The 27889-nt window shown below is 37.9% G+C and overlaps 1 protein-coding gene across 4 annotated transcripts in view; it reads left to right on the top strand.

Annotated features, from left to right (window-relative positions):
* The window catches only part of ola1 (Obg-like ATPase 1), a 60777-nt gene that overhangs the window by 13486 nt on the left and 19402 nt on the right, over nucleotides 1-27889 (top strand). For all 4 annotated transcript variants that reach the window (XM_015358964.2, XM_015358963.2, XM_006636503.3 and 1 more), the window contains exons 4-7: nucleotides 584-711; nucleotides 22342-22517; nucleotides 26339-26419; nucleotides 26774-26871. In XM_015358964.2, the coding sequence (XP_015214450.1) occupies nucleotides 584-711; nucleotides 22342-22517; nucleotides 26339-26419; nucleotides 26774-26871 (483 nt within the window). The remainder of the gene's footprint in view (nucleotides 1-583; nucleotides 712-22341; nucleotides 22518-26338; nucleotides 26420-26773; nucleotides 26872-27889) is intronic.

Below are 27889 nucleotides of genomic sequence, written 5' to 3'. Positions count from 1 at the left end.
CTGAGAAGTGTGGAGATTGTTATGTTTTCCTTGGAAACTGTAATGCCAAGCTGGACACAGTGTAACTGATGGTGATTCCTCGTCAGTTATTGTTCCAGCAGTCTCCAAACAAGCAGTTTTTTTTCCACATTGGAACACAGTTGGTCTCCAGTAAAACAAAGGAAATGACAGCAGGAGTCTGTTTTGTAACTTGAATGTCTTGGAGGAGATGCTGCTGAAGCATTGTCTGTTAGTTTGAATTTCTTATCAATTAAATGTTATCAGTTTATTATTAATTAAAATAAACTAAACAATGAAGTAACTCAGAGGCTGGTGTGCCTGGAACAGAATGGACTGTGCATTGAACCCATAAATATGTTTTGCTCAAATCCTTCCAGTGCGTTTTGTTTTTTTGTTCTGCAGCATTTTAAAATCCCCTTTAAAAGATTTCTAATATTCTAGTTGACATTTTTAGCATGACACTTTACCACCAAAGTTGATTTGCCAGTTCCTATTGCGTATGTTTGGTATACAGTTGCAGTAAAAGGAAAGCCTTTGTACTAGAAATTCAGATTCAGGTCTTTTGTCTTTTTTTCTTATAAAGCAAAGTTCCCGCATTTCTGAACGTAGTGGACATTGCTGGTCTGGTGAAGGGAGCCCATGCTGGGCAGGGCCTTGGGAATGCTTTCCTGTCTCACATCAATGCCTGCGATGCCATTTTCCACATGACACGTGAGTGCACCCCTGCTCCTCCGCCTCTGCGTCGAGTGTTTTTTTATTGAGTGCGTGTGTGTTTTTAAAAATCGCTTCGGAAATCCCAGTCGGAGTTTGGTTAAGCCGTCAGGTGACGGTCTGTATCGATATTCAATACAGGCTATGTAAAACATATACCAAAGTTTCCGTTTTAATGAACCACATCATTCGTCATTCACTAGCCACCACAAGCTTTTAGAATTCTGCAACCAGCTGCCTTTTATTTGTGTCAAACCGCTGCTAAGGAAAGCTCTGCTGGGATGAAAGTGAACTTCAGTTTGCATATTGTATGTTTGTTCTTAAACAATACTGTTTACCTATCCATGGCGTGTTGATTCTGATTCTCTGTTTGTATCCTTGATGTCGGTATACATTTTATTTTTTAAAAGTGTGGTTATATAGGTAATAACCCAATCGATCAAATATTCCTTCTCATAATGGTGCTGGTTATAGTCTCTGATCTGCTTAAAAGGCCTAACAGCTAATGAGAGCACATAAGATGCCTATTTTAAAAGTTATAGAACAGAAGATGATCAGTTCCAAGTTTGTCAAAAAGTAAAAAGAGACCTATTGTATTTCCATATTTCTTGAAACTACATTTCAAATGGAAACTGGTTGGAAAATGAGGTTTTAATCAAGACATTTAAGCAGTGTATAAGACCATATTTGTGGGGTAAAAAGGGAACCTTTCAAACATGAATCTTTGAGGATTTATGTTCATATAATTTAGTAACTTTAAAAAAAGTGAAATTACCTTTTGATGTAAGGTGATTTCATTTTTGCAGAGGCTTTATTTCCAAAGCCCTAAGCCCTCATTGTCAGAGTTCAAATAATGTTAAATTATATTTCATCATTGCCGGTGTCCATTGTCATAAACTGCCAGTGTAATGAAAGGATGATATCACCTTGCGTATTAGCAGCTCTTAAGCTCCTGTGATTTGGTTCCAGAAATGCTGTTCCATGCGTCTTTGCTTTAGGAAAATGTTTAAATTTCATTCAGAGTTGTTCTGCATAAATGAAATAAGAATACTGTGATTGATTGTTTGAAACTAAATGTAAATTCACTTAATAGGCTATTATTTTGTGAAGATATTGCAGGCAGTTTTGTGATCAGTCCATTTTATGTGATCGTGTGTGATTCAGGGAATGTCCTATGGGTCTTTTACAGTAAAAGACAGTGCAGTAGTACTGAAGCTTACAGAAACACTCCGGTTGACATTTTCTTTGGATTAGCCCTTGTCATATGCTAAATGAAGAAAGCAGGGGAGAATATAATTTGCGCCTTTGAAAAAAAAACTCAAGGAATGCACTGAGGGGTCCAGATGAGGGTAAGCGTGGAAGATGTTAAGAGGAATGCGGAGAGATTTCCAGTCTTTAGATATTCTTCGTTACTGACACTTTTTGCGTCATAACCCCAAACTGCCACAGAGGTGCATCTCAAATGAGTAGCATTTTGCTTCCGGTTTTATTTCAGAAATAAAAACGAATAAAACGTCCAATGTAAAGCTGCCTACTGTAGCATTCTTCTCACAGAAAAGCATGTTCACTCACTCCAACAAACCAAACCACAAAAATCTGAATTAAATTTACTCAAGGCGTAAAGAATTCTATAATATACTGCACTAGGAGTACCTCATTTAGAAAATTTGTGCAATTTGATTGTTTTGGTACACTAATAAAATAGACGATCCGGGGAAGAACTGACTCTGTCATATTGAAGAGGGATGACTGTGAGGGGACCTGATTCCAGTATACCATTCCACCAACATCTGCGGGTGTTCCATTCTTGAAATGGAAAGTGGTCAGAAAAAAATGAGTTGTTAACCATATGGCCTTGTGGAAATCAGAGTAAGGGGGAACCGCAGTTGTGCTCTTCTGTGTTGTCCTTATAACAGACTCGTTAACTGCCATGAGCCTCCCTACCAAAGTCACAGCTTCCAGTTTCACCGCGAACAAGATGGTCAGCCACTTGTAATTTTCTGTATGAGGACATTCAATTTCTGGTCTTTTTTTTTTTTTTTTTTACAGTTTTCTGAACATTAGAACTGAGTTCATGCTTGTGGGTCCTGTTCAAAGGCCAAGTTATTACTGTAATAGGTGTATAAACGCTGAGCCACCCAACAGTGTCCACTCGGTTACCGTTACTATGCAAGAGAATGCTTAGAGGGCAGTAATAAGTAGGATTTACTGAGATAATGCGGTAGATTTGAAATTTCAAGTGTGGTATATGATGACTAAGCGACACCATTCCATAGTGCGGTTTGTGCGGTTTTATGCAGGAAGAAACTGTGGTGGGTAAATGCTCAAAAACATTGGCAAACTCATTCCTGCGGCCGTCTTTAGAATGAAAGTAAAACCTGAACCAGAGAACAGGTGAAACTTGGGAGAAGTGCATCTGGAACTCAAAATGAGGCACTTTTTACGCCAAAGTGTGGGGCAGTCTGAACAAGTATCCCAGCCATGCTCGTGAAGGTGATAACCTGGCTCATTTCAATAAATGGCTGGACAAGATCCTCAGATCAGTTAGTTATTAACTACCAAATGAGCTAGATGAGCAGAATGGCTTCTTGCATTTGTAAGCTATCTGATTTTCTTCTTATATTCTGAAAACACTTGGAAGTTGTCTAGCACTGTCTTGTCCAAACCAGCATCAGCAGGGGGCTATAAGTTATTACTAGCTTGGTACTAGTACGGCCATTCTGTGTGAAATCAACTAATTTTGGCATGACCATCTCAAATAGTTCCTCAAATTTCACTTCAATTGAGGCTAGATGTGATGTTAATATCTCTTATATATGGTCATTAAAGGGTGGCATTTTTATACCTACCCAGGCTACCTTGAAGGCATTGTCTCCTCTGATCTACACATGCTACAGTCACAGTTTTGTTTGTCATCTTAAATGTTTTTGTACTCTGTTGCCTAATTACCCTTGAGGTTAGGAGTGCTCGGAAAGGTGAGGGGGAACAGTTAGAGCTTTTGAAAGGTGCTGAGGTGAAACGAGTTTGAGAACATTAAAAGCTCCAATGTAAAAATATTTCCAAAGGCTGAAGTATACATACTGCTGGTTTGACTCCTTTTAAGTACATGTCAAGAGTTATTAAAGGTTTGAGAGCAATATCATCAACATTAATTCTAAATTTCGATTATCTCCTCAAGTAGCTGGGCAGCGTATTGGTGGAGCTTTCACAATCTAACGCTTCAGATTTGCTTTCTGCAAACGTATGTAATGTGGAAGATGTAGCTGGACATTTTATGGGCTGCTCACTAAAATACAGATTTTTCCAAATGGCTGGCCAAGAGATTAAAAAACTCAGTGAATGCTTGTCTCTCATTGGGCGATATCCAGTACAGCACAGACTTTTAGAAAGATCTGTTTGATACAGGCAAAAGAAGCTGCTGAAAATGCAATAAGAAGCAAATAGCTGAGCTATCACCATTTGAGTTGTAGAATGATTGTGGCACAGGTATGATTGCTCAGGTTAAAGAGAAATTCCTATCGTGTAAAAAGAAAAGAAACATTAATATTTGAATAATCTCCCTAAAAGCTGCACCTCTGAGGAAATACAAAGAGCTTAGAGCCTGTAATTTCATGCTTAAAAAAAACTAAAATGCTGCTTGGGGAAGAAGGGATGCTATCTATTCCGAAACCAAGGTCTAGTGGATTCTTATCTGATTCAAAGAAAGCACTGGAAAACTGATGCAGAAATGTTGGAAGAGCAATGCCAGGGAAATGAACATGTCCAGAAATGGCTCGTGAACGTGAATTTAGGTGTCCACGAGTGGTAAAGATACGTTTTCTTACAGTTTGCAGAATAAGTGCTTGCTGGAGAAAGTGCCACCCAATATATACAAGTTTGCACCAAGCACCACAAAATCAAAATGATTAATAATTCAGCAGCTACAGGAGGTAACTGCTGTCACTTACTACCCCTGCCTAGCTGCTGTTTTTTCAATACTGGTCTTTCATACTGTTATCTTGGAGAGTATAGATAGACGCAGACAAACTGTCCACCATGAAAGATACTCTTCAAAGCAGTTTGTACCTTCATATAATCAGTTTGGATCCAATGAGCAGTGAGTGTCGACCGACAGAGAAATATCGCAGAAGTTGGTCAAGAGTAGTGATGAATTCTGAGATGATTTTTCAGACCAATCTGCACCTTTTATCAGTCATTATTTAATTTGCAAAATTTTCCAAACAGGTAAAATACCTTAAACCAGGTGAATATGTTGCTTATTTGTCTGAGTATTACTGTTGTGCTCTTCATTATGATGCGCCAGATTTTCATTAGAACATTCAAGGAGCATTCCATACATGTGTCTGTCACTATAACAGCGGCAGTCATCTTGGATATGATAGTGTCACTGTGATTTCTGACTGCAGGCATTACGACAGTGTGGCAGGGCACCTCTTTCAAAAGATGTGCCTTTGTCATTAATGCGAACATCCAACCAAGGAATTGTTTGTTTGATCAGATGGGGCAGCATCACATTATAACAACTGTAAAAACCTTGTCAAGCCGTCCCATGTAAAGTTTGTTTTGCAATCCAGTCAGAATGGTATTTATTTGCCACATTTCTTTGAAACAAATGTATGTGAATGTGATAGGGGACCTATAAAGAGAACTGTTGGGGGAAAAAAGCCTTCAGTAACTTAACTGCCACCAAACCATGGCACTAAGACAGCTTCTGCTTTTGGAAAAGAGAGTACAGCTGGCATGATCATGCGTTACACAGTGAAAGAGTGAGAAGATTGAGAGGTGACGAGATAAATGACAGAGCCAGTGAGGTTAAGATACTCTAATGTGCTCTGAAGTCCCATTTTGATAATGTCCCATTATCAAAAACTAACCTGCATGTGAAAGTATAATCAGATAGCTAGGAATTTAACTTTGCTTTTGTTGGCTGAAAGAGGCCAACTTTTGAAGTCATCAGGGGCTTTGTCAAAATTTGATGGGATATGGTAGCCTGGCGCTGGAGGATTTTCACCACACATCTTCATTGAAAGTGAACATCTCCCCCCATCTAGACCCGCTCACTCATTCTTATGTCCTGATTGACAGTGTTAAGACTTGTGTTTGGACACCAACTTTTGACAGTTGCAGAAATTTTAAGTTTGTTTAGTCATGAGACTTAATCTAGCAGAGGTCTCACTCTGTAAATGGAGTGGAATGTTCTACTGAAAAATAAAAACAAGGCCATTTTGAAAAATGACCAATTTAAATGCCCATAAACGTCTCTCAAAAGGGATATGAGAGATTGATGTGAGATTTTGCCACTATCTTTCATCCTTGCAACAAATATACATGCTCAATTTCCGGAAAATATGACATGGCCGTGCTTCCATATCAGATTTATTTGACCCAAAAGAACGCTAGCAATCTTTAATTCCTGCAAAATTGTCAGGCACCTTGTCAAGCTTGTGACTAGTTGGTTTCTTTGAAATGTGAGGTCAATTTGTGATTTTTCTGGTTTGTCCCATTCAGAAGTGGAAGTGTCTTGCCCATGAGATATTTGTTGTGTCTACCACTGTGGAACAACTTCAGTGTTGTATGCCATGGCACAAATTGCACAATTATGTCCTGCATCCAGACGTTTGTTAACCCACTTATGCATGGTATGGCTTGTCACTGCAAATGCAATTTTGTGAAGATGGGAGCACAACCCTGCTTTAGCAGCCAAATGTTTATGTCTTTAATACATAACATGTTAATGTAAAATAAATACAGATCTCTGTGTGTGTTTACTGTCAGCTTACAACAGCATCACTTTTTTATCTTTTGTTTCATAATCTGGAAATAAAATTACCTACCTTATGTGAGAAGTAGGTCTATACATGTTACTTTTCTAAGATTCATTACGTTAAAAACTTCCATTTCTCTCTTCATTATCATGTTTATATTTGAAGAATTTTCCATGCCTTCAGAAAAAAAACCCACATGCAGTTTCTCAGCTGAAATAGTACCTTTGTCTCTCTGATTTAGTACTGTAATTGTAAAAAGGGAGTTTTTGTAACAAAATAGTTAAACCAGGATTTTGATTTTTTTGGTTACTCCCACTAACAGCCCAGTGCCGCCTTCAGATACATAAGCAAACTAATTCTTACAAAATGCTTATCACTTGTCATCTCACAGTGGCAGCATAAAAATTACTTGTAGTTCTCCCTTTGCTACAAGTTCTTTTGTGTCTCCGACATCGTCTTTGTCTTACACAATTAAAGTGTTACACGCTAGAATAATTTAAATTGCCAGTGCTAAATGGAGATTGGGTCCTTTTAAAAATAGCTGAATTTGTTTACTGATTGTGTGCAGCTATTGACTTTTCCATTATGTGAAAAGGCTCTGATTAGTCAGACAATTTCTTAGCCCTGGTAGTGGTAGGCAAATGGACAGTGTTATAATACAGTATATTTTCTGTTATTGTCTTCAGACGAGGCTAGGATTAGTCTGTGGACAATATAATAAGCATGTCATTTTAGTGATGAGAGTACTTTTTAAACCTGGTACAGCAGGCTCCCTTATTTAAACTAGGTGGGTTTAGACCCATGTAAAAATTATTTGCGTCCTACTTTTTTTAGTATGTTTTGCTAGATAGTCACAGTAAATTATGAATATGCGATTTTCTTTGTTTGGTTAAGGAGGGTGCTCCTGGGTTAAGACATCTTCTTTATCTAAATGTGAATTCCAGTTTGATGGTCACTGTTTGCAGGAAGAACCTTTTTGTGTTCTTTCTCCTGCCTGAAGTGTAGTTATCCAACTGAAGCTGAGTGATCATTTTTCAGTAAAAGAATAATTTCATAGTGCGTTACGCAGTGGATCATTTAGATTGAAAGACACAGCCTCCTTTCTGAAAAGTGCTGTAAGGAACCACAAGAAAAAAATTGCGCGAAAGCAAGTGTCTTTGTGGGAGCTGTCATCGATGTTCAATAGCTCTATCATCTGTCTACAGGAATTTGAATTGCTCAAATGATAGCTTGTATATAATTCTTTCCCGTTTTCTGCAGATCTTGCTCAGGAAATAAGCAAGTGATCCTTGGCTCTGCAAAAAATGCTGAAATCTCAGTTTTTTAAGATTCGTATGACAGTGAAAAACAAAATTAAGATATTATCACGCCTGATTTTTCCTTCAATTCCCAAATAATTCCTGAGTACAATACATATTGGAAGGGACCTACTTCATCCAGAACTGAAGTGCAGCATCCATATACAGTAGTTGATTGGTGGCAGTCATGCCCCTCCAGCCTCACTTCACAACAGTGTACAACTGGTGCTCTAAACTGTTGCAAAAACAAGACACTCTTTGGTCCCTAACAGAAAAGTACCTCAATAAACACAACTGCCAAATTGTCCCTGGTGACCATTTCTTTGTTAATTTGGCTGTACGGTTTTAATCATTATCACGCTGGAATGTTCATTTTCTGCCAGTCTTGAGCTTCATGGCAGAAAGAACAAGGTCTTTGACCAACATATCTTGGATTTTGGTATTTATGATCCCCCAATCTTAACTAGGGTCACAGGACTCACAGACGGAAAACAATCCCAAAACATAGTAGATGAGGGGGGACCTTATTATACACTGTTAAGAGTGTTTCCTCAACATACATAAGCTTCAGCTTTTTATGTTAGACATTATGCTGATAAAGCTCAAGTTTAAATTTCATCCACATCTGGTCATAAGACATGGTACTAGTTGTCATTAAGATGCACTTTGGCAAATTTGAGTTAATACTTTTTGTGGATCACTCTCAGAAAAGGCTTTTTATTTTAAATCCAGTCATGGCCACATTTACACATGCTAAAATGTCCCCACTATGTGTCAAGGTTAGGGATCAGAACGTCATGATTTCTAGCAAAACAAAATATGTATATACAAATAGTATATAGATGATATTTTTCCATAAGAAGAATAGAAGTAAGGGGTTAGGGACTGTAAGAGCAGAACTCTTGCCCATGATAAAGGGGAATATCCATAAGAAATAATGTGCATCAGATACTTTCTCAATACAGTTCAAACACATGTATTTACAGTACATGTACTGTAGCTATAACCCATAAAAAAATAGAAATGGAATTGAAACCAACAAAGTCATTCACGGTTTCAGAGTAGATTCTTTTTCCACACACTCGATCTAATGTTTGGATCACATGGTGCAAGCTGGTAAAAACTCAGATTTAATTTGTGAGATATATTCATAATCAATTTACTTGCAACAGCATTGTCTACAAGAAGAAAAACTCAATCTTAGAATTTGCTCCTCTCAATTTTTCATTTCTGGAACAAATCTATCCAGGAACCACCTTCATTGTTGGCTTTTAGTAACTTGAAAAACACTGTAACTTTTACTAGGATCCAACAAATTACAGAACAGAATTCCTAGCATATGAGCCAGACTGAAATATATGACATACTGTAACCCATTGAGTGCCTTAGGAAGCTCCCCAGGTAGGTGTTATAGTAGTTAATCTTTGGTAACTATGTGACTTTATGATATGGTCAATGTTTCAGCATCAGATATGCAAAACAAGGGTCTAAAACTGAGCTGCATTATGGATGTGTTCCTAACATGCTTTAAATTATAACACCGGCTCCAAAATAACACATCATACTTCCATCAGAGAAGAGAGGAAACAGTTTACCTGTTCATACTTTGTACCTGCTTGTATGTACTGAATTCCTTCAGCAGTTCTCAGTATTATTAAAACTTTAACATGTTATAAATTCCACATCCCTGCTGATCATCTGTCCAAATGGGCTTAAACTATTCCTTTTTATTAGTATTGTTGGAAGTGCTTGTCCGAAGCATGGCCTACATTGTAAGAGACTGAGTAGTTTAACAGTTAACATAATAGTGCTCATTAAAAAGTCTTCATCAATCGTTTGTGCATATTTCCAAAGCAGTGAAACATGTACAAAAGGTTTGTAGTTCTTTTGCAAACCTTTTCATCAAGTGACATTACCAATTGATTTTACTTTTTCCCCTCTTAAAAATGCAGGGACGTTTTAGAAGCCTTTTTATAGTGCTTGTTAGTACTATAAAAATGCTAGACTGGTTTGTGTAAAAGAATCAAACTATTTGGGTTTAGATTCCAGTGAAACAAAGTGAACTGGTCAAACTGATGATGTCATGATTTTTGAGATTTATGCAGGTTTGGGTCGTTGGGAAATAAAGCAATAACCCAGCAGTGCTGTTTGTCATGGTAGCTCTTTTTTGTCCTATTTTCAGATTAAGGGTTAGTCTTTTGTTTGAAGTCTGAGAATAACACAGATTCAATCATACACATCTGTTCACATCTGCATGACTATGCTGTTTGTGCCTCCATGATCACTGTGCGTGCAAGGTTTTGTAAACACTTAATTGCTCAAAAATGTCTGCTTCTTTAATGTAGTGTCTTTTAACAGCTTTTAGTGTAATCTTTTTTAATGTAGTGTGGTCTTTCCCTGTTGATCCCCAAAAGGAAGTCCAGCAAACCCAAGGCTCAAATTCCACAAGTTCTTGCATTGTTTCTCCTAAGGCAGTGGGCTTTGTCGCAAACTCTCTGCCCCAGCCATGTTGTGGAATTTGATACCCATATTTAGTGTCATAGTACAAAATCTTCAGTATAATTACAGTTCCTGTTTGTAGTCTAAGTTTTTGAACCTTAACATCACACTGTGAACTGCTATGATAAATCCTGTAAGGTCATAATTAAAGACTAAGGACTTGAGAGTAATAGACATTCCTCGGGCTCTTAAGTCAAAATAAGTAGTTTTTGTTTCCTATTCTATCATCGGCGTTAACCCATATTTTCCTCTTTATATTTAACATTCTCTCTTTTTATTGAATTTTACACAGTTATTGTAATGGCCTAACGTGGCTAGATGTTTTCCAACAACCAACAGATTTCAAAATGGACTATTTTCAGATTCACTGTTGATACAAAACTATACTAAACGATCATGTCTAGTTTTCATTTTCAAATTTTTCCTGCTTTTATTAAAGTAATAAAGGCGATATGATTATTTTTCTTTAAAAGTTGAATTTACAGGGCTAACTCAGAATTCCTGGCTTTAGTTGCAGTAAAGTGTACCTACACGTACAGAATTTCAGTTGCATGCCTTCACAAACTATTCACTGAAGCCAACAGTGATAAAACTGGATTTTCTGCTTTGAGTAAGTCTTTTAAAGTATAACCACTTGCTCAATCATGTCAGTAGTATATGGCCATACATGACATTAACCCTAATGGCTTTGAAAAGCTTATGTAAATAATGGATTTACTTACAACTAAAGCTTCCAAAAGCTATTTAGGAGTATTATGGCATCCTGAAAAATGATTCCTTAAATACCTTGCTAAAAAGAAGTGATCACAGAAGGAATAGTTTCCAGCACAAATGTTCCAGGGGGCCATTGACTGAAAACAGTCGGGGAAGTTAGTGGCTTTGCTAGGGAACACTCTTCTCCTTTCTCTGCAGGGGATGGATGAGCTACCCCAGTTTTTGTTGGTCTCCCTGGCTCCGTTCCTGGTGGTTTTATTTTAGCAATCAAATGCATGCAGAAATTGAACGCATACAGTTAATGCTTACCCATGACTTTTTCATTTGCTGTGTAGTATCTCAAATCCTGTCCTTTTCCTTAGTTAAATACTGTGGTTGTATTTGCATAGTTTTATTGCTTTGATGTGAAAATTGTTTGATACTAGTCGTAGTAGAACGGTTGTGACTGTTAATGCCAGAATTTCCAGAAGGAATGGAAAATGTAGTTTTGGAAAATTTCTCTTTGTGCTTCAGGATTTTTCATTTTTAGAGGTTAAACTGACTCTTTAAAGATTGAATGCTGGTTTGTGTATTAAGTCCAGTTTAATTAGCTGATGTGTCTTTGATATTCATTTAGTAAAACTGGAGGCCGTGTGTTCTGAGCTGCTCCTGTTCATGTGGAAAAAAGCCCCATCTTGTGCTGAAGTTCTGTCTTCCCTATGACTTTGTTCTGTGTTTAAGCACTCAAAACGTTTTGTTAGACCATCAATTTATTCTGCAATATGAGTGCCCTAACTGTTCTTCAAAACCACAAACACCAGTTTGTTTTTCTATCAGTAACATTGTCCAGATTTGTGAGATACTGATATTTTTTCATGAGATGCCTGGTAAGATGTTCTAAAAGAACAGTCTCATTTTTAGCATTACATGTACATTATCCAGATACGTTTGATTTTAAGAGCAATTGTTGTAATTCGTGTTTGACATGATGACAACCACTGCAAATCTGAACGTGTACATTCTGAAGTCTTTGTAACTTCTCATACAGTACGGTATATATTTCTAGACTTGTTTTTCTGTGGGAGCAATAATAATCTTAAACTTATTTTGCTTTTAAATAATGCTGATCTCTAGGGTTTCATTACTTCCTTAAAAAACCGATTAAATAATGTATAAAAAAATCTAATCTACTTATTTACTATAAACACATGTGGAAACAGCTTTATGCTTTGTGCCTTAAGCAGGAGAAAAGATCCTTTGGCATCTGTAAATTGATTCCAGTAGAGACAAACCTCAAGTACCAGAAGGTGTGAATTCACTGCATATGAACAAATATTTTTGTTGTTGTCGGTGGCGGTGGGTTCTGTGTCCTCTCACCCTTATGATTGCAGATTTCCAGGCCCTGAAGGAATGCTTAAGCATTGCTTGAATTTTCCAGAAAACATTTAAACTTTGCAGTAGTGGTAGTGTCTCCAGCATCAGCTTCCTTCATGGTATTCTGGCCAGAAACGTAACCAGAATGATTGCACTTAAGCCTGGTATTTGGGAGAATTGCACCACCAGACAGATTGTTCGGTCTTCTAGATCTTATAAACTACTTGGCCAGCTGCTGTATTCTGTTAATGGAGGAGGCAAGCCATGAAGACAAACATTTGCTACATAGGTTAACAACTTAATACAGTGTACTGTTATTAATACAAAATAATATGGTGTGGTTCAGAGTTGTCAAGCGCAGTGTATGATGTCTAATTTAGGGTTTTCTTGGGGAGTTACAGCTTTGTCTCACTGACTGCTAATCAACTTTGGATGACTGCATAACCGAATAGACGAATCACTGCACTATAAATGTAGTTAACCACTAAAAGGACTGGGCTGTTTTTAATGATACTTAAAGGGTACTGCTGTATAAGAATGTGTCCAATCTACGGTTACAGAAAGAAATCTGTAAGGAGAAAGCAGAAGACTGCAATTAATCATACTGAACAGAGCAGAGTTCTGCTAGTGGCATTGTGATGTTAACTTGTGGTTTATTATGATTTTTATTAACCAAAGCAGACGTGTATCGAATGCCGGCTTTGCATCTGTTGCTTTAAAACTGTAGTAATTACTGGAAGCAGTACTGTTAAAATGGGAGTCATGGAGCTTGTGCAGATTTTTCCTTTCTTTAAATAACTAATAAGATTATTACAAGGCGCTGAGCTGTTCTCCAGTGTTTTAGATTATATTTGCCTTAGGAAGGAAATTCGGATAAAAATCATACATGGTGTGTTTTCATTGCCTGTTGAAAGACTTTCATGCAGTTAAAATAAGCATTTTGATGCTGGTTGAATTAAGAGTTTTTGTCAGTCTCTTCTCATCATGGATGATTAGACTAAAATGTCTGCTTGTCTTGACTTGAGATCACCGCAGCTTCAGATAACATGCTTCGTGATTGAAGGTCGAAATATTTTGAATTCTAATAGGCTGCCAGATGAATTGCCTGAAATAGACTGTAAAATTTCAAGGCTTCCTTTCCCATCTGCTGTGAAAAGAACCATTGGGAATGGCTGAGCTTGATGATCATAGAATTACTGGATGGTGATTCTAAACCCCTCAAAGAGAAGTTGCTATGGAGATCCAGTTCCAAACTGTGAAATGATTCACCTTTGAAAGGCTTGAGGGGCTGAAAGCTGAACACATCATTGTTCAGGTGGCCATTGGTTAGGAAATTGCTGGTGCCTGTGCAATCAGCACTCCTATGGTAGTTAAAGATCTAAAAAGGTTTGTTCTCCGAATGATGTGGGACAACAGTGATGTGCATAAGATAGCTTCTTTCAATCATACCCTTCTCAGCCCCGCTCTTGTAAAAATACAGTGAAAAGAAAATGAAAAGGAAATGAACACCTTCATTTTTTTGCCAAAGATTAATGAAATTTTAAGCTACCCTAGTACATTAATTCTTCACACATAAAGCTTGAGTAAAAGTGAAAGGGTCTCTGCACTCCGAGATTAATTGACTGTACCTTTTTTGTGTTTGTATCTAAAGAAATATTAATAAATGCTGCCTGCTGTAGGAATTTGTGACTATGGATAAGATAGCATTTGAGTTTCATTGCTTCATTACTTCTCAATATGTGTGTATAATGTTCCTGTAATAACTTTACTGCTGAGCTTATCAATAAAACAAACTTAAAATGTTCCTTATACTCCCTATAAATGTTAAATGTTATTCGTGTCTGGGTTTGGCACCTCAATGGCTCTGAAGTGGACCTTTACAGTCAACTTAGTTTCTGCTTACAGTGATGGGGTCCTGGATGAGAATGAACTAGTGCATTTTTTGACAGGAAGAGCTCTGTTTAGATTTAGGACCTGTTTGTCTGCATTTTTGGCTTTTGTTTCTTTATCTGGGTTAATCTGACTTTCCTTAGAGATAAACTCGTTTAACTAGGCTAGCCTTTATATTGATTACCAGAAAAATTGCTGCTGGTCGCTTGTGTGATGCATCTTAAAATCTGGGAGAGGAATGTATTGTAAATGTGTTACAAGTGCTGTTTCGTAAGCTTACATGTGAGTACACGTAAAGGAAGTTAAAAGCTAGCCAGCACTATAATTTGACAATTATATCAGTGACATGTCCTCTGAAACTTGAATATTACTGCAACCAGTTTAAGCATGATCAATATTGATATGGAATGTTTGTGTGGTCTGTACTCATTATATGGTAAGTGACTCTTGCACTTCAAACGGACAGCAGATTTGAAAGCATTTTATTTCTCAACTTTAAAACCAGCTTCTGCTGTCTCTCAAACAGTTGTTACTGGGTCTTGTGTAAAGCTCTGATCCCTGCAAATTACAGACATGAAGAGAAACAGAGAGCAGGAGCCCTTTGATTTATAATGTTGAGGGCCAAGCGCTGGACATTACTCAAAGCTGGAAACTGTGCTTGGCATTAAAGAGGGAGAAATGTTTCTAGTTCTACAACAGATAGTTTTAAAATAGTGTGTTGATAAATTAATTAAAAAACTAAACAGTCCATTAAACTGAAACTAAATAGCAAAAAAAGAAGTATGCTTACAAAAATCTGAAAAGATACAAACTGGTCATTGTGCTTTACACTGTTTGGAGAAATGTAGAAATATTAAGTGAACATTCCAATTAAAAGGCTGGAGGGGAACCCCTTACTTTACAACTTTGTGCACGTACACATGCTGAGCATTGTGGTCAGCTGAACGATAGAGGCCTAAAGCAGTGTTGAAATTTCCCACAGCAGTCCTGTGCTTTTGTAGTTTATTTGCTGCGTATATGAACTCGACCCACTGTAGTTCACAATCCTGGAAAGCTGTCATAACTGATAAAGAATTGAACTGTCAGTATGCTGATGAGCTTTGTTCTACCCAGTATGTTCTTATAAAATAGTTAAGGTTGGGAGAGTGTGCCAAACAGCTACAAGTGAGACTCTCTAGAAGTTTGTCGATCATCTACACAAAACAAATGTAGCAGTGGATCTTCATGTGCACTCTGTATGTTTCAAGTATGTTGCTTGAGCACTTTGAGCTGTTCGATTTAGTAAGCCAATGTTCACAAGGATAGGAAATATTCATATGTATAGAGCCCCATTAACACAAGTATGTGCATAAGAAATCAGAACCTTTTTCGATTACCCTTAACATGTTTTCAAATTTTATGTCTATAGCTCAGTTAATGAAAGAAAGTTGTTCTAAAAAATGTCTAGACTTTTGTAGGTACCGAGGACTGTGAGTTGTTTTTAAGAAAACCATAACAAAAGAAATGATGTGATAAGTGCTATGTTTGATTTTGTTTCTGAAGTTATATGTTCAATACTTAAGTTTACGTAACAGTATAGAACAAACAACACTCTTAAAGCACTGATATTTTTAGTCTTGTGAAATGGTGCCTTTTGTTGCGGATAGATCACATGCTTCTTAGGACTTGGAGTGGTTTAGAATATCACCAACGTCATCGAAAGAACTGCTCTCCTTTCCCGACAAGGCCCGGGAATATTTCTAGGGCAACCTGTTCTCAGCCTGTCCATGGTCATGCTGTTATATTTATGTATAAAAGGTGATATATTTTGCCCTCAGTATTGGGGGTGGTATAGAATTGTGGTCAGGGCGTTTGGGTCCTTGCTGTCACTGTTGTATGCTCGAGGTGCTTGCTTATTGCTCTAAAAATGTGGACTTGCACTGCTGGAGTACACCCTGTGATGGGCTAGTGTCAGATCTGGGGGCAATCCTATTCTCCCATTCTATTTAATTTACAAAAAAAGATAAGCCCCTGCTTGTGTCAGCTGGTGCAGACTGGTGTAGACCATTCCTAGTGTGGGCTGCGTCCCCAGAATGTCAGTCACCCTACCAATCTCTTTTGTTTACTGTGCATTGAAAACCGTAATGAAGATCTTCAAGTTGCATCCATCGTCTAGAACTTCTAGACACGCTAGACCTTCCCTGACATGTATATTCTTTCAGAGAAGCCTTGGCACAAATGATTTTGTAAATTCTCTCACATTTCAAGCAGTGTGTCACACCATATAAATACCTGGGGAAATTGAATTTGTTGAAGATGGCATGGGAGGGAGCGCTCGTTTTGTTAACCGTCAACAAGACAGAAAGGAAGGGGAATTCAAAGTAAATACCCTGCTTTGTGTTTCGGTAACTTGCGCAGGCATTATAGTCTCATTCATATTAATGTAAACATAAAGTGTGTGCAGATGTATGGATCCCTCCTTGTGAGACTTTGGCAAGTGGGCTGCTCAGTGCAAGTCTAGGGCCTCACAGACAAGGAGCTCGAGATCCTTTTGAAGATGAAGGTCTTTGTTCAGTCAATAAAGGCACACCTGCTAATGGGCTTTGCAAAACATACAGAAACCGAAATTAAGTGGTAAAATGTTAAACGCTACGATAGACTTGACTTCTGGAGCCAGTGGTTTTTTTTTTTTTACAGTCTTCCTTGTGGCTTTGTGTGGCGCCGCAGTCTTGTGAGTGCCGTCTTCACAGAAGCCTAACTGGATGCAGTCGCAAGGTCTAATTGTGGAGATTTTCTTCCCTTTTTTTTTTCTCTTGCATAGAGCACTGCTATTAAGGCTGAATGGAGCTGGTGTGAAGTATGGGTTAAATTGGGTGAAATTAAAGCAAATTACTTTGGAATGTTGAACCCAGAAAATAGACTCTGTCACTGAATAGTTGATGATCAGCTGCTCTAAACCAAATATGGCAAGGACAAGAAGAAGACACACACTTTGTTTTTTTATTTCCACTCAGATTTTGTGCATTAATTGGTAAAGGGGTGGAAACTTGGTCAGTTCAGATGATTATTCCTTTGCCCTGAGCTACATTGGCAAAGCTTATTGCTAATATACTGTACAAGTATTTAAGTTAAATCTGAAATCCTAGCCAGTTTTTCTTTGTTATACATGTTAACTACAGTATATACTTTTTTAGTATGAAAAGAATTAAGTTCCATTTAATCCTTTTTGCAACTGTCCTTGTCCGGTGTTTCTTCTTTGTGTGAGATTTTCTTAAGTTTGTGTGAAAGTTTTAGTTTTAAATACATCTGTGCGTAAACAAATGTAAACAGTTCTCTCTTGATAAAATGCCTCTTTTAAACATCCTTTAAGTATCTTCCCGTTTCTCATTGTCACCGCCACCTTTCCCATTAAATTTAAACGCATGCATTAGCTCATGATATAAAAAAAGTTTCTTCTTCATGCATTCTGTTTTTGTTAAGATTTTGGTTGTTTAAAAATTGTTAGAAAGATTCACGCAGGAGATTATTCTAGGAGCTAATAGTTTGAACGCGAACACAACATACAATAGCAAATTTTCATTCCAATCAGTGCATAAATCTCAGTCTGTAAATTGGAGCAGCAAAACAATAATTCCACTGATTAGCCCCTTTCCATTTCTTGTAAGTGAACTGTTTATACTGTTAAGCACCTCTGGAAAAGAAGAAAAGCCAAAACAGCCTGATTAGTCAAAGAGTAATTGGATAACTTCATTTCACCAGGAGGAAGAATTGCTTGATAACAGCTTACACCCAAGTGTAGTGGTTCTGTCGAGTTGAATGGATAATGTGCCCATTATTGCAACTTTTTAGTAACGATAATTTTGTATTTTGTATAACACTATAATCTTATTGGCAATATGGTATTTAATAAGTCATACTGTTTCAAAATCAAAGTATAATTGTTTAGTTTGGTGGCAGTTCTGGTTCAATTGCATAACAATAACATAACAATCATAACAATATGATAATCTTGTTTCCTCAGGAAAGAAAAGGGGTAATAGCACCAGTAGTATTAATAGTTGCAATAATAATAATTAGTAACAGTTTTGTTATTCTCTAAAGAATGTGAGTGATATAATGTGCTGTTGTTTTTGAAGAATATTATTATATCCTAAGGAGGACTGACAGTGGGAATCTTATTTCCTGCTCCTAATACAAGCAGGCAGGTTTGATCGACCTGGGCTCATCACTGTGCCTGAGAGGGGCCAGGAGTCTGTGATGTGTGAGCGTGTTACCTTCTCTGGACAGGGGGTGTTATAATGCATCTGTTGTCTCCATAGCGCTGGGGTGGAGTAGAACAGGGACTGCTAGGGACCAAGCAGGAGAGCAGGGATCATCTTCCTCTGACTGGAAGGCTGTAACCCACTCTGATTATCTCTCCAAGGCAATACCTTCACAACAGCCACAGAGGGAGATTCCTCCGAACTGCAGGGAACGTGGAAATTAAATTAACCAGGCCCGGGCAGAGGAGCTGTCCCTGGGACATCTGAAAGCCAAGCTGTAAACCCCCAGTAACACACTGAGACGTTTGTATAATTAGGTATACTGGCTTTAAATTGCAAAGTCGTACAGAAGTATTAAAACGGTTTATTGATGAACATTCCTTCAATGTATTTTTCAGAGATGTATAAGGTGACACATTGGTATAACTTATATTATTGCAATAAATACAGGTTGTTCTTGATTGGGGTGTTTTTCCTGAACAATTAGCTATAATTCAAACACCTCTAGGTTAATAATCTAATTCCCCATTACAATGAATGTAATTGAGGGGGTGCATTCTAGGATCCACTCCCAGTCAAAGATTTGAAGCCGTCAATAAAAACAATTACATGCGCTTATGCGCATAAAATTCCTATGTAGTTGACCCAAAGTAATTTTTAACTAAATGTTTGTTTAGCAGTTTCTTATAAAACATGAAGGGAAGACTTGTAAGTGTTGTTAGGAAATGTAATAGTGTCCATACATGCATTGGAACTGCACAACTGTCTTTTAGTCTCAGTCCAAGCTTTAAATGCCATTTAATATAAAGGCTTGCAGTTATTATTAAAAAATCTTTTCTGATGGCATTAGCTAATTATTAATTGATAATTGTTTTTTAGTCATTTTATTTATTCAATGTTCTGCATAAGCACCCCCCCCCTTTGGAAAATAATTGGGTATGTTCCTCTTTTAACATACTCACATTAACAAAGGATTTTTCTGGCCGTCTCGCACCTTAACACTAAAAATAAAGCATCTCGTATTATTAATGAAAGTCTCATTAAACCTAAGAACACATTAAGGTAAGTTCCTTCATGTTTTTTATGGCATTTTTAATATCCAGTGAGACAGAATCTCTATGTCTATTCAGTGGCTATGGGGCACTGAATTGTATTTTGTTTTTGTTAGCGGAACTAATTGTTCCCCACATTTTGCGTGTCATTGGACATTATTTCACTAGAAACTTCCACGTGAGTCTTCAGGTTTTCAAAACCTCTTTCATGGTGAAATATATCAATGTTTCTTTTTTTCAATAACTTTAAAGAACAATGTTTTATTTACAAATTCTTTGAATTCCTTTTCATTTTCAAGATTTTCTTTCACACCGTAACCTTTCTTCAGGGTGGTGTTGTCTTTATTTTTGCTTTTCCGCAAAATAAATATCCTGTAAGATGGAGACATTTGCTGGAAATTTTCCAAGAGGCTGAGATAACGGGAGATGAACAGTGGCTGGGAGAACACTGAGTCAGAGATTTCACAGCTGCTTGTGTGTCACCAGAATGACGCTATTCATCCTGGTGCACAACTGGGCACGCTCAGTGTATCTTGTCTCAAAACCTCTGTCAGGTTGCCTGTTGTCTACTGCTGCCAAGTGTGTTAAAGTGAGAGCTAACCTGTCCTGAATTAGGAAATGGTGTATATTTTTGAGGCTCGTTAAACCAGAAATGCGTACATCAAGAGCAATTAAATTGAGAAATACCTGTATGTTGAACCCAGTGGGTTTGGCACTTTAATGCATATTGTCAAAAATACATAGTAAAATATGAATTTGTTTTGTGTCACTTGTGATTAATTGGTGAAATGATCTCTTGTACAACAGGAGTGATTTGGCTCATGCTGCTTCTAGCTCCGTTTTAAAAAATTTTAAGTAAGGGGGTTGTCGAGACATGCCCACATGCTTCATGCGCACATCAAATGCTAGAAAAATAACTGTTGCAGTACTACATGCACATCATTGCAGGTATCTTTTCAGTCATTGAGAAGTTTGACAACACTGCCAGAAAAGCATAGGTATCTTTGATGATAGATTGAGTCAGTCAATTTCAACTCGAGCGCCATGTGTTAAACACTCAGTAGATGGAACAGAATAAGTAATTCAAAGTTTATTTTTCATGGAATATATGTAACACAGTTCTTGTTTAAAATTGTTAGGTAACATACTGCTTTTGATAGTGTTGAATAATGTGAGAATCTTATCTGCTGATCACAATAAAACATTAAGAAAGCTTCCACTGATGCATGTTAAACCTTAATGCTATAAATAGGCTTGACCTTGATTTAACCTTCAGCTGTCAAAAAGCACTCTGTTTTAAATAAGGTGATGTTTTACCTATGGTAAATTAACAGTAAAGGTAGGTTGCATTATCTTGCCACATGTTCTGAAAGGGCGGGGGTCAGAGAGCATACTTAAGTGATATCTGGTTGTTTTACCCTGTTGTTTCCTGTTGGCAGTTTTAAATTATGGGCCTTACTGCTCTTTGAATATGTGATAATAGCATGTGCTTCTAATAAGGGCCAGCACAATTTTGTTAGGTTTGTGTGAATACTTGTCACTCATATGTGACAAATGCACCTTCTTCTGCTCCGTGGATGGCCTTCAAACCCATACCCTGGAATCAGGGCGATAAAATTAGCCGCTGTGTAAATTGTGTCTCTAAGTGGTTCATTATCTAATCACCATCAGGACCACAGCAACAAAGCAGATTGATTTGGAGAGGAGGGACTGATTTCAGCCCATTTTTGAAGTTCGTGTTTCATGGAAACTGCATGTTATGTCTCATCTTCAAGATATATCCTCTGTAAACATTTTCATTTGTTTTCCGTACTTTCTGATTTCTATAGAGCACTCTGAGCAGTGAACAAAATATTCCATCCCTTGCTTGGGGACAAGCACATTGACATGTGCATTGCTTATTGTGGCTGTATAATTAATTCAGAATTGCATTTCACTTAGGATGTTCTGGTAATGTTCTTTATCGAGGGCGTCTCGGCTATTTGTCTGAATTCAAGGGAGATACTTTCCATTCATGAATGAGTTTAATGCTGAAGTACAATGAAATTCAAGCCCTTCCTGTTTTCAGAATGTGGAGATTTTTGTGCTAGAGCAGTGATGACCTGAGTAAGCTGATCATCATATTCATTTAACCAGTTTAACAATTTTGATGATTTCAAGAGACTTGAAAAAAACCTGCTGGATTCTCAGTCTCACGGACTGGAGTTGTGTACTCATGCGCTAGGTTGTTAAGTGTGTTTAAAAACAAGGAATTTAGCTCTTTAAGAAGACTGAAGCTATTACACACTTGCTTTCCATATCTTTCCAGGCTTGACTAAGAGTCAACTTTAATGAAGACTATAGTCCTTGTTTTTCTTTCAGTTGAAATTGCAATATGTGTTATTTGTTTACTGGTGTCTCGCATCACAGCACAGCATTTATGATAATGCTGTGTAACTCGTTAAAGTCGATCTCTATCTTTTTATCTCATATATATACGAATATCGAAATGTGTAGAATTTACTGTACTGTTGCAATTATTATGCTTTAAATAGGTTTGTGTAGCGAGACAGCAAGTGAAGCTATTCTCTTGAACCACTAAAAGTGACTGTACTTCCTGAAAACCAGATCTAAATTTGTTGAATCCGGGTGTGAGTTGTAAACCGTAAGACTGTATTATACAATTACCGCCTTTTAAGAAGCATTCTTTTGGTTAACATTCGGGCAGATAAAGCAATATGTGGTTTGCGCTCTCCTGGTGAATAGAGATGGGGCGTTAAGTTCTTGAGTTTGAGTAGTTTGGGCCCAGATGGCTCATTCTCAACTGTGCTCGTCACAGGAGCGTTTGAAGACGAAGACATCATCCACGTGGAAGGGAACGTCGATCCGGTCCGGGACATTGAAATCATTCACGAGGAGCTGAGGCTAAAGGACGAAGAGCTCATCGGACCGATAATTGACAAACTGGAGAAAGTGGCCGTAAGGGGAGGAGACAAGAAGCTGAAGCCGGAATACGTGAGTCATAATCCGCCGTCTCTCACTGTACAAGCTCCCACGAGTCCTGGAGCTGCAGTAGAAATCATATCATCTCGCGGTGCTCGGTGTACAAACATATGTGCAGTTTTCATTTTTGAATCTCCCCGTCTTCCCCCTTTTGTTTTCAGAGATTGAAAGTGATAAGGGGTCAGAGGGCAGCTGCAGTAGAAATCATTAATAGTGAGTTACTTATTCAGCTGCTAACCTAGGGTCGCAGTGCTGGGCTAATGAAAGTGCTTCTGCAAGCTTCTTTTCATCTAGCGTAATACTCAAATCACTTGACGGTTCCGTCTTGCTGTGAATTTACTAATGCAAAACAGCGACAACCTAGAATCCTTCATGTAAGATAATGTAGAAATGTTTAGCATCTGTTTTGACGGTGCATTTCAGTGTTGCAGTATACAACAGAATGCATTACACTGTTGTAGCTTCTTCCCTGTTATTTTACTACGTCTTTTAACTAACTTAGTGTCTCAAAATGAACATTTTAAGACAACAACTGTGGCTGATCGATTCTATATGTGCATCTTATGGGAATTCCTAGGGGCATTTACATCCATTTTGTTTCTTTTTTTGTTGTGTTGCTTGTTGTGCAATTCAGTCCTAAGCAGATAGGAATTTTGGTTCAATGGGTCTGTGTTTGTCCTTTTACTTTTTCTGTCCCTGGGAATACATTTCTATACCGTGTATATGTATATGTTATGAGCAGATACTGAAGTCAGGCTCTTGGTTAATGCCTAGGTGCGTCCACAGATTGCCCTGCTACCACAGGCAGAAGCTGAAAACATGCTTTGTTTGCTACGTGACTGTGTGTTCTGCTCATCTCCATTCACAACAAAAGTGACTGAGGATGCTGAAGCTGTACTTAGGGCTTTCCATTCTCAAAACTTGATTATAATCAAGCGCTTTTTTAAACAGCTCCCAGGCAGTGTGCAAAGAGCCTGGCTTTGGCATCTGCCTGTAACAGGTGTGTGTGTCCACTGGATCTGAATGGAGCTGACCCAGAACCTTCCAAGAATGGGTCACTTAACTAGGTGGAGCTCTGCTCTATTTAGGCTCTTTTATCCAGTTTGTCCAGCTTGTCTGCATGCTTCCGAAATTCTAAAATCACATTCGGTCTGCTGCTTTGCTAACAGTTTTGCATGTTTTTTATTACAAACAATAAAGGCAGATTTATATTGCTTAATATATGTAGGATCTCACTTCAGAACAAGTGCTTTTTCCTTGGTCTCTTCAAGATAAGGACTTTATGAATGAGGACTTAGGCTGAAGCTTGAACATAGCTAATTTACTGCCTGTTCTTGGCTTTGTGGACATAGGCCGTCTCCCCTCGCTTTACTTTCAGTCTCTTTGTTAAGTTGCAGAGGGAGTCTTAGAAATGTGGCATTTTATTTTTGGGGGGGAGCGTTTCGGCAACCTGTGTTTTGCGCAAGATCGCTTACGCTCCTCTATCAGTGCTAAAGGTGAATTTGATTCAGTCTCAGCAGCGAATTATCCAGCGAGGGAGGTAAACGGAGTTGTCAGCTTTCACTATGTGCCCAATTGTTGGTCTGCTGTATGTAAGCTTTGGCCACTCATTAAATTAACAAGCTGGGCTATTTCACCTGCTGGATCTATTAGAACTCTGTTCCCTCAGTATAATCCCCTCCAACACCGGGTTTCACACTGGCTGCTGGAGAAGCCATTCAGTGTTTGCAGGTGGCTACTGACGCACATAATTGCTGACAATTTTAGGCAATGAATAAAAATGATCTACATTACTTGTCAAAGGTTGTATATGCGGTGCCAAGTGAAATCTATGGGAAGCCTTTTTAGAGTTTAAAGAATGGTTCTTATCAAGGGTTGCACAGAGCTTGGGAGAAATAATGAATTTCAGAATAAACCAATTTTGGTATTTGACATGTTCAGCTGAGTTTTATTTTAATGAAAATAAAAGGGGTTGTTAATATGGCTTTCAGTTTGATTGGAAGTTGCTTTTATCTATATTTACTTTTTCCTCCTTCCTGCTTTGCCTTGACTATAGCTTGAAATGTTAAGATGTCCGGTTGACTGAAATGAAACATTTTTGAAGAGGCTTTGTTACGATCGTAATGTATGGACATGAAATTGTCAAATGTGCTGTTCTGTAGCCCCTTTCAGAATGGCCTACCGGAAAGGCAGAGTTTTCTTACGTGAATTGGCTTGCTAACACCTTAAACCAGGAGTTGTTCATGATTTTTTCTGACCCTTTCAATAAGGTGTTAAAAATTTTAAAAATATTGCTTCATGTTCTTTAAGGCTGTTCTGAAGACAGTTCTTAGCTTTCTCAGATATTTTTTATTAAAAACATTTTCTGGAGCAGCCATGTGCAGTTAAAAGCTATTGTCTTTATTTTTAAATATATTTCTATTTTAAATAAATTGCTTTCTTTTTAAATCTATTTTATACTGGAAGGAAGTTTATCCCTGAGCTGTGAGCTCTCTGTTCACGCAAAGTTAATTTTCACAATCTCTTTGGGGGGGGGAGCTACGTTAATTAACAAAGATGGTGGCTTTACGTGTCTCTCATTTGATGGAAGGTGCCTAGACAGTCCTTAACCAAAAAAAAAATAGATGACCCTTCAACGGTCTCTTTCTGCCAGAGAATCTGTTTGACCTCCTTGGACCCGCGGGCCTTTTATTAACACCTGCCTGTTAGGAGAGGCTCGACACATGCGGCTAGCAGTTTCATGGCTGCGAAACTGATGAGGAAAACCTCGAAAGGGTTCAGTTTGTGTCACTTGCCGTTTGCTGTTTCCATTTCACAGATGATTAATCTTTCTGTGAGGAAAGGCCAGAGAAACAAAGTGCACTGGGCTCGTCCTGCAGTTGCTTCTGCTCAATGCACACTAGCTCACTAACTAAAAGGCCTTTAGAATTCCTGTGGAGAAAGATGTTCTGAAAGTGAATGCAGCTGGTTGGAGGTCATCAGCTTGAGGTTTTTGCCATTGTGTAATTGAGGCTTTGGCAGGCTTCTTCTTTCTCTGTTTTTTTTTTTTTTCCCCTTTGAGGGGAGTGCGATTGTGGAGTGATTGGGGGGAGGGGAGCGTGAAGGAGGTGGTGAAGTTGACAAAAAAAATTAATGCAATATATTAAAGGGGAAAAAAGCGCTTTGACTTGTTCCGCTAATTTCTGTGGGGCTGGATCAACAATAATAGGCTCAATTTCTTTATTACAAATTTTATAACTCCCTCCCTCCCATTTTCCCACCCATTTCCACTTCCAGCTTCTTTAATAGCAGAGTTATCTTGCCTGTGGTCTTAACCCACAATGGCTGAAGTAATGAATGTGGCAAATGCAGTTAGGAAAAGCTTGATTTTTTTTTCCTGCTGGATAAGCTGAAATTAATTGGTACCTTCCTTTTGTATACCGCACACTAAATCGGCGTTGTGGAAAGCAGAGTGCGAAAAGGGGACATAAACCGCCACTCTCGCGAACTTTTCCCCCGTGAATGTGTACGTTTAACAGATTTCCGTGCCTCGAACCACTCTGCTTCTTGCGTTAAAATAAGATTTATCGTGCGTTCCCTTTTATGATAAACGTTTCGAATCGAGTGCTCTATAAGGCATTTGCTTCTGATTTGGAATTTAAAAAAAAAAATCCTTTGTGCATCCTGTCCTTGTCAAAATTCAGCCTTTCCTGTTTGAATATGAGCATGCATTGTTCATTTTGGCATCAGGATGCCATGCATTTAGGAAATAATTACCCAGTATCCTGCTGGGTTTATATTCTTTTTCATCTACTTTAATGACTTCTTTTTCATTCCTTTTTAATCCTGAACAGGACATAATGTGCAAAATCAAGAACTGGGTAGAGGATGAAAAGAAACATGTCCGTTACTGTCACGAATGGAACGACAAGGAGGTAGGTCTTTGATGTACACTCAGATTTATTAATATGCCTTTTCTTGGAATCTTTTAATCTGTGCTGCATGTTGGATTCCTTCTTTTAGTACAAAGGTCTGTTATGCAAATTGTGACTTAATGTGCATGTTTCTTTTATTCTTTTTATTTAATTTTATTTTTATGGGACTAATGACATCTGTCCGGAATGCAAGCAAGCTTTGGAGATGTTGCCTGTTGCGTCTAACCTAGATTTGAATTCAGTCATCTTTTCATTTTCTTTCTTTAAATTCATCTCCTGTGTAGTTGTGAACAAATTTTTGAGCTCTTGTGTTCCTTCTGTCATTGTTTCAATTGTGTTTTTTTTCTGCCACAGATTGAAGTATTGAACAAATACTTGTTTTTGACTTCCAAGCCAATGATTTATCTCGTCAACCTGTCTGAAAAAGACTACATTAGAAAGAAGAACAAATGGTAAGTTTGGCAAAATAAACGTTAATTTGTTGTTGTTGTTGTTGTTTTTATCTGATGAACAAGGCTGCGAGTTCATATTCCTGTTTCAAGACTATTTAAAAAGACCACTGAGAAACTGTTTTATTTGGGCTTTAAAAACATAACATTTCTGTTTGTTCAGGTGTCTTGTCACTTTGGAAAGTATGTTGAAGAAAGCCTGAATGATGGTCCTTCACTTAAAACTTAAGTGGTGTGAAAAGCCATTGTATAGTTTAAATGTTTTTGCCTGCCTGTTTACCTCGATGAAATTCAGATCAGTATTACTTCTGCGTCTTTGTGAAAGAACTGCCATAACTTCCAGCTCATAAGTGAACAAGCTTTGGGATCAGTGTGCGCTGATGCCATTCTAATGTGGCCAGCGAGCTCTCCCTTTTCTTAGATACTCACATACAAATGAAGGTAAGGTTCCATCAGGCAAGATATGCTTTGGATTAAAACCTAACCTGATCTGACACAAAACAACGCTCTGAAAGTACATGGCCACTGCTCTCTGTAGTTCATTAAGTACTTAAAAGCACATGGTTTCAATTTACCATTAAAAAATTTCTCATTTCCATATGATATCAAAGAGTCAAAAAGCTTTAAACTAAAAAATAAACATTCATAGACTAGAAGCCAAAGCAATAATTAATGTCATGTGGGTATCTTTAATAAATCATAAGAATTATTTCATTGAATATCATGCTGTCCAGAATTGTCCCTCTTAAGGCTTAGGTTGTTTTCCCCATTTGAAGGCAGTCTACTTTTTTCAGATGTTGCGGTACTGTCCATATAATATTAATAAATAATGGCTTCTGTTGTCCAGTACCATTTGATTTATTAGAAAATGGCCCCAAAACAATTGTGGAGCAATGCATTACACTGGTACAGTATATATGGATTAATGCGTCTTTTTTGCCAAATGCAATGGTTCCCAACTCTGTGCTGGGAGGAACTCAGTACCTGCTTTGTCATTCCACACAAGCTCTAAATCTCACAA

The sequence above is a fragment of the Lepisosteus oculatus genome, chromosome 12, assembly GCF_040954835.1.
Source record: "Lepisosteus oculatus isolate fLepOcu1 chromosome 12, fLepOcu1.hap2, whole genome shotgun sequence".
Classification (NCBI taxonomy): domain Eukaryota; kingdom Metazoa; phylum Chordata; class Actinopteri; order Semionotiformes; family Lepisosteidae; genus Lepisosteus; species Lepisosteus oculatus.
Note: the sequence above shows the minus strand (reverse complement) of the source record. Positions and strands in the feature narration are given on the sequence as shown.